Genomic DNA, 19,280 nt, shown 5'->3' with positions numbered 1-19,280 from the left:
TGCAACGCTGGCGGGAGGAAAGACGTTCACGAAGCTGGATCTGACTTCTGCCTACATGATGCAGGAACTGGAGGAATCATCGAAGGCGCTCACCTGCATCAACACGCACAAATTTATTTTTGTTTATAACAGATGCCCATTTGGAATCCGATCAGCGGCGGCGATATTCCAGAGAAACATGGAAAGCTTACTGAAGTTGGTCCCGCACACCATGGTCTTCCAGGACGACATCTTGGTCACAGGTCGGAACACAGTCGAGCCTCTGCAGAACCTGGAGGAGGTTCTTAGTCGACTGAACGGCGTGGGGCTCAGGTTAAAATGCTCGAAGTGCATTTTCCTGGCCCCTGGCACCTGAAGTGGAGTTCCTAGGAAGGAGGATTGTGGTGTACGGCATCAGGCTCACCAACATGAAGATGGAGGCAATCGAGAACGCACCGAGGCCACAGAATGTGATGGAGCTGCGGTCGTTTCTGGGACTCCTGAACTACATTGATAACCTCTTACCGGGTCTCAGCATCCTGCTCGAACCACTACATGTCTTACTACGAAAAGGGGATGAATGGGTTGAGGGCAAAAACCAAGAAAATGCCTCTGTAAAAGCGAGAAAATTGTTAGCTCAAACAAATTGCTTGTGTTGTATGATCCATGTAAGCGTTTGGTACCAGCATGTGATGCGTCGTCATATGGCGTCGGGTGCGTATTGCAACAAGCTATTGATTTCGCATCAGGAGTCTGTCTAAGGCTGAGAGAGCCGACAGCATGATTGAGAAAGAAGTGTTACCGTGTGTTTATGAGGTAAAGAAAATGCATCAATACCTGTATGGCCGAAATTTGAATTGGAAACTGACCATAAGCCACTTATATCCCTGTTCTCCGAGAGTAAAGGGATAAATACCAACGCATCGGCCCGCATCCAGAGATGGGCGCTCACGTTGTCCGCATACAACTACGCCATCCGCCACAGGCCAGGCACAGAAAACTGCGCCGATGCTCTCAGTAGGCTGCCATTGCCCTCCACGGGGGTTGAAATGGCGCAACCCGCAGATCTAGCCATGGTTCTGGAAGCATTTGAGAGTGAACAATCACCTGTCACTGCCCGGCAGATCAAAACCTGGACAAGCCAGGACCCCTTATTATCTCTAGTCAAAGGCTGTGTGCTTCACAGGAGCTGGTCCAGTGTCCCAGTGGAAATGCAGGAAGAGATAAAGCCGTTCCAGCGGCGCAAAGATGAAATGTCTATACAGGCAGACTCCCTTCTGTGGGGCAATCGAGTAGTGGTCCCCAAGAAGGGCAGAGACACCTTCATCAATGACCTCCACAGTATCCACCCAGGTATCGTAATGATGAAAGCGATAGCCAGATCCCACGCGTGATGGCCTGGTATCGATGCGGACTTAGAGTCCTGCATTCACAGATGTAATACATGCTCACAGTTAAGCAATGTACCCAGGGAGGTGCAGATAAGTTTATGGTCTTGGCCCTCCAAACCGTGGTCTAGGGTACACGTCGACTATGCAGGCCCGTTCTTGGGTAAAATGTTCCTCGTGGTTGTAGACGCGTACTCCAAGTGGATTGAATGTGAGATAATGTCGACTAGCACGTCCGCTGCCACTACTGAAAGCCTGCGGGCCATGTTTGCCACACACGGCTTACCCGATGTCCTGGTGAGCGACAATGGCCTTGTTTTACCAGTGCTGAGTTCAAAGAATTCATGACCCGTAACGGGATCAAACATGTCACATCTGCCTCGTTTAAACCAGCGTCCAATGGTCAGGCAGAGAGAGCAATGCAAACCATCAAGTAAGGCTTGAAGAGGGTAACTGATGGCTCACTGCAGACTCGCCTATCCCGAGTCCTGCTTAGCTGCCGCATGAGACCCCACTCACTCACTGGGATCCCACCTGCTAAACTGCTCATGAAAAGAGCACTTAAGACAAGGCTGTCGTTAGTTCACCCTGATGTACATGAACAGGCAGAAAGCAGGCGGCTTCAACAAAGTGCATACCATGATAGCGCAAATGTGTCACGCGAGATTGAAATCAATTATCCTGTATTTGTATTAAATTATGGACAAGGTCCCAAATGGCTTCCCGGAAACACTTGGACCAAATCAAACTCAAATTCACGGACTACTCTGAGCAATCCACCTTGAACCCCCAACATACACACCAGTGGCAACAGGCACCACGGTTGACCACGTAGCAGAATCCATCATCTACAGCAGCCCAGCATGGCCCAACACACCAGGCAGCCCAGCAAGGCCAGCTGCACAGCAGCCCAGCGAGGGCCCAACAAATGATTCAACAACACCAGCTTTCACACCGAGATGATCAACCAGGGCAAGAAGGGCCCCAGATCGACTCACATTGTAAATAGTTACACTATTGACTCTGGGGTGGGAGTATTGTTATATGTGTAAATTTGTATTTACTCTGTACAGCCACCAGAGGGCTCATCCCCTGGAGTCCCAAGGGATCCCATAATCCCAAGGGAGTACAGGTATTTAGGGAGGCTTCACAGGTTGGAGAGGCACTCTGGAGACCGGCAATAAAAGACTACGGTCACATTTTACTTTGAGCTCACAGTGTTCAGTCTGACTCTTTCTCCATACACAACAATGGTCATGCACACCTGGAAGTTATTTGAGATTGTCTAAATTTAAGACCCTAACAGGAGGGAGAGGGAAAGAGAGAGGGGTGAGAGAGAAAGCGAGAGGGAAGAGGTAGAGAAGGGGGGAAGGAAGAACTTTCATAGCAGTATCCATCCAGTCTAGCTTGAACCCATGCCCCAGAATTGCATAGTTACTGTGTTAATCCCCAGTGTGCCTCGCCTCTCCCTATCTCGGTAACCTCCCTGCAGCCCTACATCCCTCTGAGACATCTGCGCTGCTACAATTCTGGCCTCTTGAGCCTCCCCAATTTTCATCGCTCCAGCATTGGTGACCGTGTCTTCAGCTGCCAAGCCCCTAAGCCCTGGAATTTCCTCGCTAAACCTCTCTGCCTTTCTACCTCTCTTTCCTCCTTTAAGATGCTCCTGAAAACCTTCTGCCCTAAGATCTCTTTATATGGCATGGTGTCAAATTTTGATGGATAATCGCTCCTATGAAGCGCCATTGGAATGGTATACCATGTTAAAGGTGCTATATAAATACAAGTTGTTGTTGATGTAATCCAGTGCAGCAACCAATTCCCTTTTTCACCACTTTCATGATAATGCTTTTATCCTTTCTCCCTTAAAAAATCTACCCACTATCTCGCAATCAGTGAGAGATCAAGTGTTCAGTGCCATGCTTTGGCCAGCCTGCCAGGAGTTGAGATTGAGTGGCATTGAAAGGAACCATTGCCAGTGCCGGTTTTCTCAGGTGTAAATGCCAGTTGGGACTGATCCGTGAGCTCAGGTCTGTGATTGGAGGACCCAGTGTCTGTGCTGTCGTGGGTTTGGCTGTAAATCTCTACGGCTGAGTACTATGAAAGGAATACAAACACCAGGTGTTATGTCCTCAAGTAAAGCAAAACTAATGGGTGAGTACTAAGCAGCAGAACTCTTGCATTGGTGAATTTTGGGTGCACTTGGTAGACCATCAGTTCATCCGTATGCTTCATCCCAGCAGAACGTTCCATTTGTGCTAGAAGGAGAAAGGGGTTGAAGGGTTAAATATTTATAGAAGAGGGGTTATAATTCCTGCACAAGCACACATCCAGTTAGCAAATATCAATCTGTGCTGATGTGGAATGTGGAGATGATTATAACAGCCCTTTCCTCCTTGAATGAACAAGGAAAGCATAGCTGTAGCAAAATAGTGCGAGCACTAAAAATGTAAACACAGAGGTAGAATAATATTGCACTGGAATCATCTTGCCACTCGACTGTCTCTGTGTTGTCTGACTGACATCCAGTCTTGGATGAGTTTCAATTTTCTCAAAGCCATTGGGGCCGAAGTTGTCGTGCTGGGTTTGGGGCGGTCAGTTGGAATGATATGGTTTTGTTGCGCTGGCGCGGGAAGCGTTGGCTCCGGCACGGAGTTGGCCTCTTTGAGTTAAAAAAATGCTTGTTGTGATAACGGAGCGCTCACGCAGCGCTTGTGACGCTTAGCGCCGTGTTCAGCACATTAGCGGCGTGCTGTTGACGTCAGCGCGCCGCGGACATGCGGCACCCTTTCTTTTAAAGGGGAGGGCCATTGCGAACTCTGCAGCCTCTAGTGGCGCCCACTGGCCACCAGAGAGGGTGTCGGCCCGGCCAGCAGCTTGGCACCCAAGAGGGGCTGCGGGGCTGCATGTTGGCGGCCCGGCCGAACCAGTGGCCAGCATTGTCGGGCCGCTGCGCTACCACCTCCCCTTTAAGGGCCACCGGGGCGCCACAGCCTCTGGCACCGAGAAGCTGTCAGTGGCATCGCTCCATGCCAGCCTCGCGTCCTGCGGGGCAATTTTTCCCGAGGGGCGCAAAGAGATCGACGCGGGGCGGTAAGGGTTGGCGTGCACGACGATGACGCGCCTCCATGCGTGCGCTGCGCCGGTGCATTAATTGCGGGGTGTGACTCAGACCACTTTTCACCGCCGGAGCCCCGGGGGCAATTTCGGGGGGTGGGTGGCGGTGGGGGCAGTCTGGCCGCCGCGTCCAGTGAAAACCATTTAGCGCATTGTGGAGGCGTTAGCGGATGGATATTTCTGAGAGGAGCAATTTTGGCCCCATTGTCTTTGGGCCACTTTACACACTGCGTACCTTGCCACCAATTCCATACCTCTCCCCGGCCACTGCCTGTGGCTGAACCAGATCCTTTGCAACCTCAGCATTCTTTTTGTCCCAGATCCTAACTCCATATTCTGTCTACCACAAGGATCACTTACTTCCACCTCCATAACTTTGCCCTCCTCTGACATAGGGGCTGCGGAATCCATCATCCAAGCTTTTGTCATCTCCAGACTCGGCTCCTCCAATTCTCTCCTGGTCAGTATCAAATTCTGCACCAAGACCTGCTCATTCAGCACCCCTGCCCTACATTGGCTCCCAATCCTCCAGCATCTCAAATTTACCATTTTCATCCATGAGATTAAATCCCTTCATGTTCTCCCCCCCGCCATCTCTGCTCTACAATCACCGGAACACTCCATTTTTCTGACTCTGGCTTCTTGGACATCTCCCGTTCACTTGGCCCCACCATTGCTGGCTGTGCCTAGGCCCACAGCCTGGAATTTCATCTCGAAACCAGTCCACCTCTCTACCTTCTTCGACCCTCCTTAAAACTTGCCTCTTTGGCCCTCCTAGTATCTCCTTCTATAGCTTGACCTTCATTTATTTTTCTGACTGTGTCTCTGTGCAGCACCTTGGGACGTTTTTCTACATTGAAGGTGCTAAATAAATGCAAATTGTAATTTCTGTGACAATTTAAACTGTAATTGTCTTGCTCGATAAGTTAAGTTGCAGGGTATTATTGACTGAGGCACATTAAATGTGCGTGGAATTGTGCCATAAAAATAGTTACCGTCTATAAATATCAGTTAAAATTTATTACTGACATCACAGAATTTTATTGCTCATGATCTGCTTTCGTAATTTTTCTTAGGAAGAAAGGACGCTAAGAGAAGGATTGATTTTGCACAGATACGGGCCATTAATTTCAAATAATCAGTTAAACTTTTACAACGCTAATAACTTACAGCAAATCAGAAGGTTTAGAAAAATTCTTTACAATGTTTGTACATTATCGTTTCCTGAAAAAGCATAATGTAAAAATAAAATATTAATATTTCAAGGAGAACAGTTTGGAATATTCATATAGCCTGCTCCTCTGCCGTCTTCATCCATTACTCAAGTGTGATCTAATGATAGCAGCAAGCCTGTTGAAGTCGGTAGTTTTATTACAAAACCCATTCTTGCGAAATGATAACACATGAATTATCATTTCATGAGACTGGCTTTTGCAAGGCTCAATATTAGCGTTATTGAGCAGGTAGTCTGTGGGCAACTCCAAATATTTCACCTCCCTGAAATAATTATGATTGAATATTTATATTTTCCTCCAATTAATTAGATCCTACTTCGAGATCTAGACTCCTATTTGCAGGGCTATTTAGTGCCTGCAGTTAATTTGAGACAATAATAGATGAGTAATGAACTTATTTTTCTGTCACGTATTCACTCCATTGTGGGGTGGGGGGGGGCGAGGGTAGAGGGTGTGCTAGATGAGCAAAGTAACAAAAACGTTCTTTATAAAAAGGTTTAAGGTTTCACCACAGCTAGCGCACAGAGGCAATCTTCCCACTTGTCTCTGCCCTTCCCTATCATTCTGCCAGCAGTTTTCCCTCCCTCCCTCCTCCACTTGGCTCCAGTACCTGCTCTCGTACACCGTCCTTAGTGCTTCTCTTCATACCTGGTTGGGGATACTGAGATTGATTTTTTTTTAGATAAGGGTATCAAAGGGTGTGGATCAAAGTCAGGTGAACTGACCCGAGATACAGATCAGCCATCACCATCATCATCATCATCATCATCATCATCATAGGCAGTCCCTCGGAATCGAGGAAGACTTGCTTCCACTCTTAGCATAAGTTCTTAGGTGGTTGAACAGTCCAATACAAGAACCACAGTCTCTGTCACAGATGGGATAGACAGTGGTTGAGGGGAAGAATGGGCGGGAAGCCTGGTTTTCCGCATGCTCCTTCCGCTGCCTGCGCTTGATTTCTGCATGCTCTCGGCACGATACTTGAGGAGCTCAGCGCCCTCCTGGATGCACTTCCTCCACTTGGGGCGGTCTATGGCCAGGGACTCCCAGGTGTCAGTGGGGATGTTGCATTTTATCAGGGAGGCTTTGAGGCTTTGAGAGTGTCCTTGTAACATTTCCTCTGCCCGCCTTTGGTTCGTTTGCCGTGGACGAGTTCCGAGTAGAGCACTTGCTTTGATCAAGTGTGGTCTGTGCTTCAATGCTGGGGATGTTGGCCTGGTCGAGGACGCTAATGTTTGTGCAACTGTCCTCCCAGGGGATTTGTAGGATCTTGCGGCGACATCGCTGGTGGTATTTCTCCAGCGACTTGAGGTGTCTACTGTACATGGTCCACGTCTCTGAGCCATACAGGAGGGCGGGCATTACTATGCCCTGTAGACCATGAGCTTGGTGGCAGTTTTGAGGGCCTGGTCTTCAAACACTCTTTTCCTCAGGCGGCTGAAGGCTGCACTGGCGCACTGGAGGCGGTGTTGGATCTCGTCGTCAATGCCTGTTCTTGTTGATAGAAGGCTCCCAAGATAAGGGAAGTGGTCCACATTGTCCAGGGCCGTGCCGTGGATCTTGATGCCTGAGGGGCCAATGCTGTACAGCGAGGACAGGCTGGTGGAGGACTTTTGTCTTACTGATGTTTAGCGTAAGGCCCATGCTTTCATACGCCTCGGTAAATACATCGACTATATCCTGGAGTTCAGCCTCTGTGTGTGCACAGACGCAGGCGTTGTCTGCGTACTGTAGCTCGACAACAGAGGTTGGAGAGGTCTTGGACCTGGCCTGGAGACGGCGAAGGTTGAACAGCTTCTCACTGGTTCTGTAGTTTAGTTCCACTCCAGCGGGGAGCTTGTCAACTGTGAGGTGGAGCATGGCAACGAGGAAGATTGAGAAGAGGGTTGGGGTGAGTGTGGCAGTGGCCAGGAGGAGGGTGTGACAGTGCATGTGACCTCACAACAGAGTTCCAAATGGAAACCATTGTCTTTCCAAAAGAAGTGATTGTTACAACGATCCCATTTGGAACTCCAGTGAAAACGACTTTGACAATAGAAAGGTCATGGACCTGAAACGTTAACTCTGTTTCTCTCTCTACAGATACTGCCTGGCCTGATGGATATTTCCAGCATTTTCTGTTTTTATTTAAAATAGGTGTAATTGCCAGTTGGGGTTGAGTGATGCCTCTCAAAAAAGGCTCCAACCAATTGTATTGTTGTGCTGGATGTTAGTTAGATTGTTCTAAGGCAACCTATGTGACATTGCCATATGTAGCTGAAATGTTTTATCTTTTCCAAGTATGGTGACTCTCGGAATCGCAATGAAGGTTTGTGTTAATTTATATTTAATCATCCCTTTAGTTCTATTTGTGATGACCTGCTCCTCGGTATCTTTCACTCTGTTCCCTAAAATGTTCCCCATAGAGAAAGTGGGAAACGATGGTGAAAGTACAAACAAACTTGCATTCATGTGGCACCTTTCATGTTCTTAGGTTATACAAAGTGCTTCAGGTACAATGAATTACTTTTGAATTGAGATCACTGTTATGTGGTAGCCATTGGCCGCAAGACTCCACAAATAACAGCGAGGTAAATGAGTAGTCAATCTATTTTTTAATGATGTTGGTTGAGGAATAAATGTTGGCCAGGACAGCGGGAGAATGTTCCTGCTTTTCTTTGATTAGTGCCATGGGATCTTTTACATCCACCTGAAAAGGCAGACAGGGCATTGATTTAATGTCTCAACTGGAAGGTGGTGAGAAGGCAGGAAGGGGGGGGAGGATGGTCGTCAAACAATAGGGCCAGACTTACTGAACTTTCCGGTTCCAGAAATTCCTTGCATTTCCTTCTCCAGCCAGTTTTCTCTCCTGTGTTTTATTTCAGTGATCATTTATGTTTCCTCTGGTACAAGTATGTTGAAAGAAGAAGAAAAATATATAATGTTTTAGTGCCAGAACATATCTTGGCACATCCACGCAAGCACGTCTGTACATAGGACTGATGTCAAGAAGAATTTCTTCATATAAAGAGCGTTCAGCACTGACAGTTTTTGGACTGATGAGCTAACATCTGTATTCAACCTCTTGCACCTCAACTGATACTCTACCCCTCAAATGGTTTCTTTATCCACCCAGTCTCCGCAACTGAACCTGGACATGTGCTTGTGAATGTTCCAAACTGACTCCACAATATTTACAAATCGACTTCATCCCATCACAAGATCTCAGACTTTAGCTTTGGATTCTTGCATAGCATCTCCTCGCTGTCCACTGTTTACAACTGTGGCATGTCTGTCCTATCTCTGTCTATGTAACCCCGTCTGTTCGTGTTCACATTTTAGCTGGGCCAGTGGCCATTATTTCTCTCTCCTTTATTTTTAAATATCTCGACCTCTCTTGGGCCCTTCTCTCCTCTGTCTGGTCATCTGGTCATGTCATCTTTAAATTCTTCCCTCCCTTGCTCCCTTGCTCCCCCCAGTTCCTACCCCAAGCAATCATTGGACTGTGTCTGCCTATTGTCCATATTAGGCTTGAATAAGTCCACAGCTACCCTCAGTGCCTGTCTCGGCACTCTCCGGAGGGCCCATCAAGGCACCTGTCACTGCCTTCTTACGAGTAGCAACCTTAACTGCCCCAGCCCCCTCTGTTGTCGATCTTCCCACCCAGTGTGCTCCATAACCTCCATTCCGTCCCACTAACCCGCTTCTGTCTGCTCAGGTGGACATAAAAGATCCCATAGCCGTATTCATAGAAAGGAAGGGAGTTCTCCACGTGTCCTGGCCAATATTTATCCGCAACTCACTCGGCCAAAAGCAGATGAACTGGTCATTCACCTCATTTGGTGGTTGTGGGATCTTGCAAGGCACAGATTGGAATCTGCATTTGTTTCAAAACAAGAGTGACTGCACTTTAAAAGTAATCCATTGGCTATAAAGTGCTTCCGGAGGTCCTGAGGACCTGAATGATGGTGAGGGAGAATATGCCGGGTAGAACAAGAAAAGTTTCAATCTGCCTTTGGTCAGCGCTACTTGGCTGATCCCTGCTGCTCAGTGAGGCCTTGTTGCTCTAACTATCGATTCAGAAAGATACCATTCCCGTTTGTTCGAAGTACAATTGGAATCTGGATTTCTGGCCCAATCCACACTCCTCTTGTTCTACTAACACAACATGAATGAGGCCCCTGAGTTGTTCTCCTTCTGCCTGTCAAATTAAAAACACATAATTAATCAGAAATTGGTAATTAAATAGATCCTCTACCTTTTTACAACACTTCTTTTGGAAGCCCTCCAATTTTTTTTTATAAAGGCCATTTTATTTGTGAAAGGAGTGCTTTACTGTGGGTTCTATTTCATAAGAGAGCTGTAAAGAGTGGAAGTTTAACCACAGCTCGTGGAACCTCATAGAACATTCTAAATCATGGCTCCTACTGCACTGAGTATGCATTAGTCAACTATCAGTATTGAGGGAATCAATAATTGTTTCTCCATTCTCTTACACGCTAGGATGAATTTTCAACACATTTTCGTTCACAGCGGTGTACAAAATGCAACAGGGTATGTAAATATTGTAAACGCTGGCAGATCTCCTGTGGCATTGATCACGGGCAGTCTGGGGATACGCTGGTTTGAAGCGAGAGGCTCCATGAGCTACAAAACGGAAGCCTGAGCTGCTGCCAAAAAGAGCTGGTCTATGAATGGGCAGCGGGCAGTGCATTGTGATTAGGCAGTTGGTTGAAGGGACAATGGTCTTTGGTTCCACGATCTGACTGGTCGAAGGGTTTCTACAACTGACGTGACTTTTAATTAGATCATTCATAATTCACGTCGGTTGCCCCCTTATGAATTTTCATTTTGAACAATGCATAGCAGTGCTAGAGGATGGAATTGTTTATCTTCTTTGCTTCTAAATGCTCCTATCTCAGGTACAGTACAGATGGCATATAGTTTTCAGCTTTCTCCACATTGCTCCACCAACATGTACATTAAGAACATAGGAAAGACAAGAAAAGCCCGATAAACTAGTGCCCTTCAATTGCCTCCCTCCTCCAGTATTTAACCAGTGTTCTGTATGCAGCTACAGGTGCTATGTAATCTCCAGTATAGTATCTCAAGCCTGAGAAAGTGTGTCAACTTCTTATGAAAAACAACAGATCAGGTGTTGCTGAAAAAATAATGGAGTGTGAATGGCACTTATTAATGTGCAAATCGGCCAGCAACTTGTGGTGAAGAAGAGATAACCCATGAATTGTGAATCGCCACAAGTTGCTGGACAATTTGCGCCATTCCACCGTTAGTCTCATGAAAACAGCATCTCGACCTTAACCTCCCCGTGATTTTCATGAAGTTGTTGCATTTTGCATATTAATGACCATTAAACTCACCACAGAAAGTTAAGGCTAGTAATTAACAGCGCAAGTACCCTTTTAACGATGTGATAATTGTTAATGACTGCCAATCAACCTCTCTGGCTCAGAAAGTGAACTAGTGCAAGTGTGGAGTCTCATTCCTTCAGGTTGTGAATTGTTTGAGGAGATTTTAAATGTTGTAAGGTATGCACCTGTGAGTATGCTCACAGCTTTATAGAGCTGTTGCGCTCGTAGCCTTCCGCCAGAGGCGGTCACCGGAGGGACGGGAGTGCATCATCACCTCCGGCAACCAAATTTTAATTTGATCCATTTAATGTTAAAAGTTTAATTTTTTTAATTTGTCGGTTTTAGTGCCCCCTTTAATCAAGGGGCACTTGATTATTGGTTCAACTAAAAATAGTTGTAGAGCTGTTGCATTGTGAGTGATGTTCACAAGACTCAATAAAACCCCAGTCAGTTGAGTCCAGATCATCCATGATGAGGCAGGTGGTTGTGAGCCTGGTGGATGAGCTGGTAATGTGTAGTGTGATTGTTAAACTTTTGTTAATAAACTAACTAGTTCTTAATAGCAATGTGTTGCTATGAATTCTTAAGCAAAGAAACCATGAAGCAAATACATTACAAATGCTTACATTTTTTCTTATTTTTCCTTTTTGTCTCTTGTTCTCTCTCTCTTAATACAATCTTTCTTTCCCTCTCTTTATTTCTTTCTGTACCTGATTTGACATTGAATTCATCCTCTTTCCCAGTCCTTCCTCTGCTTATTTCCCAACCTTTAAATCTCATTGGTTAAGTAGATACACTTTGTCCTGTTGTTCACCAAGGTCTCATTTGCTCTGTTGGTCTCATGCGCCATTACCAGCTTGCACTTCCAGCAACTTTGACGGCAAAAAATGTTGAAACCTAGACATGCGCCGACAAATCTAACTAATGGGGCCGATGCCCTGCTCCAGGAAAATCTGGGCATGTACAGCTCTGAGACGTCCCTTTAAACTGTTGTTAATTTATGCCGTAGTGGCATTTTCGAAAGTAACACCAGACAAAGAAAAGAAATTGAATTCCCATATTTATATAAAATTGTGTTGGGATTGACATTAGTTTGAGCTAATTGCCCTGTACAGCTGGAAAGAACGAGCTCATATATCTGTCATTCATTTCTGGTGTTGGACTGATGTGCACATTACTGCAAGCCTCCTGAACGATGTCACTTTATAAATATGAAGAACAATGGACCCACTTCTTTCAGACCCAAAGCACCGTGTGTCTGCCAGCAAAATGTTGTAACCTTTGGAGAGAATAAAAATGAAATTAGTCTGACATGAAAGCTATTTGGCGAAAAGCACTAAAATAGAATTAAGCCTGGCAGCTAGGGTGCAAACTTTCAAGACAAATAACCAGTTGACGAGCAATTTTCTCTCTCTGCTTCTCCTACACAGAAAAACCCTCCTGTGACCAAGAGAGGCAAACGGCACTGGAAGAGACCCGGCAGTACCCCCGAGATGGCATCTTCATTCCCGAGTGCGCGGGGGCGGGGCTCTACAAGCCGGTGCAGTGCCACCAGTCGACTGGGTACTGCTGGTGCGTCTTGGTGGATATTGGCCGCCCCATTCCTGGAACATCCACCCGGTGAGTGTAGCACCAGTCTGGAGATCGAAGGGAAGGGTGAAATCTTGTCACGGCTGAGGGAGAGAAACCCGAGGGGAACAAAATCGAGCCGATCCATAAAGCCACGAGCTGGAATAAGGCCCATTATGTTGCTCCAGTTTCTCGTCGATCCCTTGGAGATTGTTACATTTTTGTGTCCTGATTGGCCAAAATGCTTAGGCTTCCCATCATTTGTAAAAATTAAACCGGTGACCTCATGTAGCATAAATTACAGCCCAAACTGCAAACATTAGTTGAAGGTTGCTGCAGCTGAGGTTCTTTCATTTAAAAAAAATGATCCATATCGAATCTACGCCACATCACGTGAGGGGTCTGTAGAAGGTTTTGATGATGTATATTGTATTGGGAGGGTGTGGGTGACTTTGGGCATTGCCATGCCATTGACTGGGCTCTTTCTTCCCCTTTATACTGACGAACTGGCTATGTTGGCACGCAGATTCCCAGCAGTGCGATTTCCCCCGCCAACAAACTGCCAGTAAAAACATGCACAATATACACGGACGGGATTCTCATTTCCTGCAGACAGACTGTGGATTATTACTTGAGGAACTCGCAGTAACTTAATAGTCAAGAGCAGGTGTTATGCGCCAGCCTTGTGGGCTGCCTCAGCCCTTGGTGCCTGCCCGCACTGTTGATTTGTTTTAAAAGATCTAAAACTGAAGCAGACCCCTCCGTGAATGTCACAGCATGATAGAAACATAATGGATAACCTGGAGTAATCAAAAGCCTGCAGCTCAATAGGTGCATTTAAGCAATGTTGATGTGAGCGTCACTGTTGCGGTTTATGACATAATGGTCACCTATCAAACAGACTTTACATTTACCCACAGTATCCATTGCTTACGATACAAACCGAATAGCCTTCTAAGTCTCCTTGATGACTAGGTGAAGGTAGGCTGTGAGCAACTGAGCAGTCCTAGGTTCAATCTGTGCTCATTGCTGCTGGGGCAAGTGTGTGGATGTGGCAGCATGCCTCATTCCCCCTAGGTTGGACAAAGGGGAAAAATCAGCTCGAGTTCCCATGCTGAAAGTGTGTGAGTATGTGTGTGTATGTTTTTGAGTGTGTGTGTGAGAGTGTGTGTGTGAGTGTGTGTGTGAGAGTGTGTGTGTGAGAGTGTGGGTTTGAGTGTGTGTGTGAGTGTGTTTGAATGTGTGTGTTGAGTGTGTTTGTGGAGTGTGTGAGAGTGTGTGTGAGAGTGTGTTTGAGTGTGTGTGTTTGAGTTTGTGTGTGAGAGTGTGTGTGTGAGAGTGTGGGTTTGAGTGTGTGTGTGAGAGTGTGTGTGTGAGTGTTTGAATGTGTGTGTTGAGTGCGTTTGTGGAGTGTGTGAGAGTGCATGTTTGAATACGTGTGTGGAGTGTGTGTTTGAGTGAATGTGTGAGAGTGTGTGTTTGAGTGTGTGTGTGTTGAGTGCATTTGTGGAGTGTGAGAGTGTGTTTTAATATGTGTGTGAGAGTATGAGTGAGTGTGTAAGAATGTGTGTGAGTGTGTGTGAAGGCTCAATGGTGATGCTTCCTGCAGATTGCTAGCCTGGCAACACTCAATGGCTCACACATTAAGAATGACACTGGGTTGAGGTGCGTTGTGTACCTGATACCGGGGGAAACTTGCCAAATAATGGGCATCGCCGTCAGGAGGTCAGAAGGGAGAAAACTGCGACGGGAAACAAAAGACACAAAAAAACACATTTGGAAAAGTCTGCTACCCACTGAGACAACGGTTCTGGGTTTGGTGGGGAAAACGCATATCTGTCCCAGAGGGAACATCGGTCAGGACTGAGGATTGCTGGTCCTTGGACTGGCGTTCAAGGAGGATGCCGAATGGGTGCTGATTGCATGAAGCTGATCGCAGCTCCGTGCTTCTTACAGTTTTTAGCGTTGACATGGCAGTTTGCTGCGGGGGAGGGGATGGGGACTAAGGTATCCCTGACCAGAGACGAGGTGCTCGACTCTTTTAAAGTTAGCTAAGAGGGGCAGCACTTCACATTGAACAGTCTTCTACAGGCTCATGTGCAGATCAGAATACTCAGCATAATTCATAGATTCACACCTCCATTATTAGTGGGAACATCAGTGTAACAAGATAATGTATAGCTCAAGGGTGTTCAATAAGAAGGTGATAAAGCTTAGCCACCTCTCTAGTGCCATAAAGGTAATCAGCCTGGTCTGTAATTTCTTCCACTTCTATACGTAGTTATGTCGACCACTCTCAGGAACTTGTCCAGTTCCCTTGAACGATTGCAGCGAATCTGCACTCACTGCACAAGCCGGCAACTTGTTCCATAGATCGATGACTCTCTTTTTGATTAGCAAGAACTATTAAAGATGTTGGAATGTTTCTGTAAACTTCATAACCCAGAAAAGTCACTAATGTCAGGGTAAGTCCTCTTCCTAAATTTATAGCACCTCCCAGAACCTGCAGCAGTCTGCCTGGAAATGTGGTTGAGCCCAAGGCAATAGATTGAAGGGAAACAATAGGGTTTATATTCAAATGCACCTGGCTCCTTGCCTCTCTTCTGCGTTCTTTTCAGTGCCCGGGTAGCACTGGGGAAGAAACACGCGGCGTCCTCTAGTATGCTTGAGGCCTTCCATGACCAGTGGGCACTGCAGGAACTGGTGGGCAGAGTGGACACGGAGACAATATTATTTAATTTTATACCTTTTTTATGGTTTATGGTTTCACTTTTTATTAGTTGTGCTCCTCTAAAAAGAAAGCACTTTGGTTAGGTTTTTTTTATTTGATGACACCAAGTTTCACTGGAAGAACCCAGTGTCTCCTTATACGTTATTAAAAAAAGGCATACCAGTTGCAAAGCCCCAACAATGACACAGCTGCTATTGGCCCGGAATTTGCAGCCAGCAGCGAACCGAAGGTGTTCGCCACTGGCCCTGAAGTACGCTTTGCGCAAGAATCCCACGATCCCTGGGTCAAGAACTTTGGGTTTTCCGACATTCAAATTAAATCAATGAAGTATAGTGGTGCTATCCCCTTGTGTGAACTGCTGTGACGCTAACAAACTGTCTAAGCAGCCAATCAAAACGCAGAATTCTCACAGACAGCGAACAAGGACGCGAGTAAGGTCTTAAAATTCTAACTTTTAAAAAATGTTCGAGAGGGCAAAACAAAGATTGGGGCTCTCCGGCATTACAACAGTGACTACACTTCAAAAGTACTTTCATTGGCTATAAAGCATTGTGGGATGTCCGGTGGCTATATAAATGCAAGTCTTTTTTTCATATGGGGAAAAAGCAAACCTGAAATAAAGATGGTCAAATTTTGAAGAAAAGTTTACATTTTTTTTTAAAGTTTATTAAAAATGTTAACTTTTATTAAAATGGACAAATGTCACACTGCATAAAATTAAAATTAGTTTTTCATGCCCTTAATATTTGTTTAGCAGTAACAATGCTGTCAAACCCCCAGTTACACCTAATTCTTTTGGGTCTAACCTTTAGTGGGGAATTTAACAGTGTCATTATTGCGAGAGAACGAAGTTTTGGTCAGTCTCCCTGATTTGATTGATTACACAGATTACCGGCTCTGGGGTGGGGGTGGCGGGGGGGGGGGGTGCTCAGCGCAGCCTGTGTTGGAGCTGTCATTGACGGCTGCAACTTCAGGATTTCCTCATGCGCCTGCCCAAATCCCAAAGTTGCGGTCAGTTTTAAAGGCAGAATGAAGGCAAATGCTGTCAGTTCACCGTTATCCTGATCACAAATTCAAGGCCACTGTTGAATTGACTGTACCTCGCAGTTAAGGTCAAAATTGTATTTTATAGTCTCTTGAACACTCTTAATTCAACTTAACTATAAGTACCCAGTCAATTCGAGCAGCAGCACTGTCACTCGCAAGTGCAAAAAGCCTTATGGAATGCCTGTATGGAAGATTTGCTGTAGGTTTTCTAAAAAATGCACTTTCGCAGTCTGGCAAAAGCTTAGTAAAACAACACCAAGATTTGCAGCAGTTGCGCCGAGTGTTCATTTTACAGTTGGGATCAGTTTTTGAATTTTCTGAATTTCTCAGCGTTAGTCTTTCACTGGTTGACTGCGAAAATTGTCACTGTGTAGGATGTGGAAAACTGTGTATGTGAGTGTGTGTATATGCAGCGAGTGTTCATGAGTATGTGAGTGTATGAGTGTGGGCATGTGTGCATGTGAGAGTGAGTGCGTGAGTATGAGTGTGTGTGTGTGTGTGTGCCCGCGTGCATGTTCATACTTGTGTGCAATATTCAGTAATAATGCCTGTTTTCCTTCTGAGAGGAATGATGCTCGAACTTAAACCAAAGTCTGATGCAGTGCACTAATAGCGACATTTCTAGACTGTCTGTTCTATCATACGCTTTGGATCTATTGTGAAAATATTGTTTCCCTCGCCAGCCACAGTGGTTTGTGGTTATGTTAAAAGCAAAAAAGGCTGATAGTACTGGAATAGATTGTGCTGCATTGTCACAACTAGGCAGGGGAGCTCGCAGTTTAAATTCTACTACTTGAAACCTCACCCACTCTAACAAAGCTCAGTATTGAGACTGTGCACAAAGTGGAGTTGCTTCATTCTTCAGTACTGTCATATCTCAGCATGATAAGCTTGAAATGCTATTCCAACGGTAGCTCCAATGCTGGACGGGCAGTGAGAAAAATGTTGCATCACAAAAGTCTTTTATGAAGCAGCATAAATAGAGAGAGACTGGGTGACACTCGGGGTTAGCACATTATCCCTTCACCTCTGGGATCTCGGTTTGAATTAGTCCCAGACTGAAAATCTCCTCTCTCTCCTGACAATACGGTTCCGAAGTAAAATGAGTTTGGACGGACTGAAGTGATTCCCCAGTGGGCGCAATTCCACACCACAAGCTGCCTGCAATTCAACCCGAATTGGCACCAAATTAACAAGCTCGTTCAAACAAGAGAGCTGGTGTGGCAAAAACAAAATATTGACGGCAGTAAAAGAGACACAGCTGTTCCAAGGTTCGGGTGGATTGTTGGGACAGAGCGAGCGCTTTACTCATTGGCTGATCTGGGACTACTTGACATAAAGTGCCACAATGGGAAAAAGATTTCTTTCCTCCCATACAAAGCAGGAAGATGGCAGGTTCGATCCAAGGTCAGTGCTGGGGATGTGGTGGAGACCCTACAATCACCCTCAGTGCCCTTGAGCTAGGGGATGTGAGGTTGGTGGGGGGGGGAGGGGGGCGAATCAGTAAGGGTTTTCACTCTGGTTATCCAGTGACTCATACTCTTGTGTGGAAATGGAGTATGGACAGGATTGTGTTCAGCTTTGATGCCCATCCCACAGTCAGTGCTGCTGGCACGGCACAGACTCGTGTGGAGAGTGTGCACTCAGGCTGCGGGAACCTAGGCACCTTTACCTCAGAAAGTGTCAACGCATCAGGAGAGGAGGGAACAGGAGGGCAACTGTGACCCTCCGCCCACCCGCCCCCCCCCCCCCCCCCCCCCGGCCAAAATAAAACATCAATAGGCTTCAGTCAATCAAGTTTTCGAATGGAAACATCATAAGGCACCTGCAATGTACAGATTACACGTGGGGGGAATTTTGACTTTGTGTGGATAGTGTAAGATGAGTGATTATCAGCTGTTCTACACTGTCGGGCAAAGTCAAAATCCACACCCATGGTGTGTATTCAGACAGGCTGAAATCTTCCCAAATAAAGCAACAAAGTATCCTGATTCTGCCTTGTGTTTAAGCACATTGTAACCTCGATTACCCTCCCACTAATGGAAGCTCTGTGTGCAGCTCCTTGTCATGAATCGGCTGCAGTGTCCCTTGTTTTTGATGCTGAATGACTTTGTACAGTCAGAGCACAGACTCATGCAAGGAGAAAATAGCAAAGCCACTGTTCAATATTTGGATAGAAAACGGGCCTTTTCTTTTTTGCACATTGTTTAACTCGACAAAATGGAGGATCGTGCTCGATCCTCTGGCCTCCTGCCACACGAAGGTTTGAAGCAGAATCTGGCTGGAGCAGGGCGTCTCGTACCGTGCCCCGTTCGATAGACTTTTTCCCGCATCCTTCAGCTCAAAATTCTTTGCGCCAGAACTAGCTGGAAGTGTGAGCTGGTAACGGTGCGGCGAGGGGACCAGGGCGTCCCTTAACCATTGAGATTTAGGATGGAGAAAGAAACAGGAACACCAACAACTTGTATTTATGTAGCGCCTTTAACGTACTGAAACATCCCATGGTGCTTCACAGGAGTATTATGAGATAAGAAATTTGACACCGAGCCGCATAACTAGAAATTAGTGCAGGTGACCAAAAGCGTGGTCAAAGAGGTATGTTTGAAAGAGCGTCTTGATGGAGGAAAGAGAGGTAGAGAGGCGGAGAGGTTTAGGCAGGGAGTTCCAGAGCTTGGGGCCGAGGCAACAGAAGGCACGGCCACCAATGGGTGCGCGATTATTATTGTGTTCCTAACACAGATGAGACTGTACACAGGGAGGTTAAAGTAACAGTGACCTCAGTCTTTATTAAGACACTCCAGAGTGAGGAATAGGCCTTAGGGGCCGGCTTATATACAGTGCTCCCAAGGGATGCTGGGATCCC

The 19,280-nt window shown here is 46.2% G+C and overlaps 1 protein-coding gene across 2 annotated transcripts in view; it reads left to right on the top strand.

The window, feature by feature from the left end:
* smoc1 (SPARC related modular calcium binding 1) overlaps positions 1 to 19,280 on the top strand; it is a 305,052-nt gene that overhangs the window by 108,264 nt on the left and 177,508 nt on the right. For both annotated transcript variants that reach the window (XM_070878895.1, XM_070878894.1), the window contains exon 8: positions 12,501 to 12,690. In XM_070878895.1, the coding sequence (XP_070734996.1) occupies positions 12,501 to 12,690 (190 nt within the window). The remainder of the gene's footprint in view (positions 1 to 12,500; positions 12,691 to 19,280) is intronic.

This window comes from Pristiophorus japonicus, chromosome 4 (genome assembly GCF_044704955.1).
Source record: "Pristiophorus japonicus isolate sPriJap1 chromosome 4, sPriJap1.hap1, whole genome shotgun sequence".
Classification (NCBI taxonomy): Eukaryota; Metazoa; Chordata; class Chondrichthyes; family Pristiophoridae; genus Pristiophorus; species Pristiophorus japonicus.
Note: the sequence above shows the minus strand (reverse complement) of the source record. Positions and strands in the feature narration are given on the sequence as shown.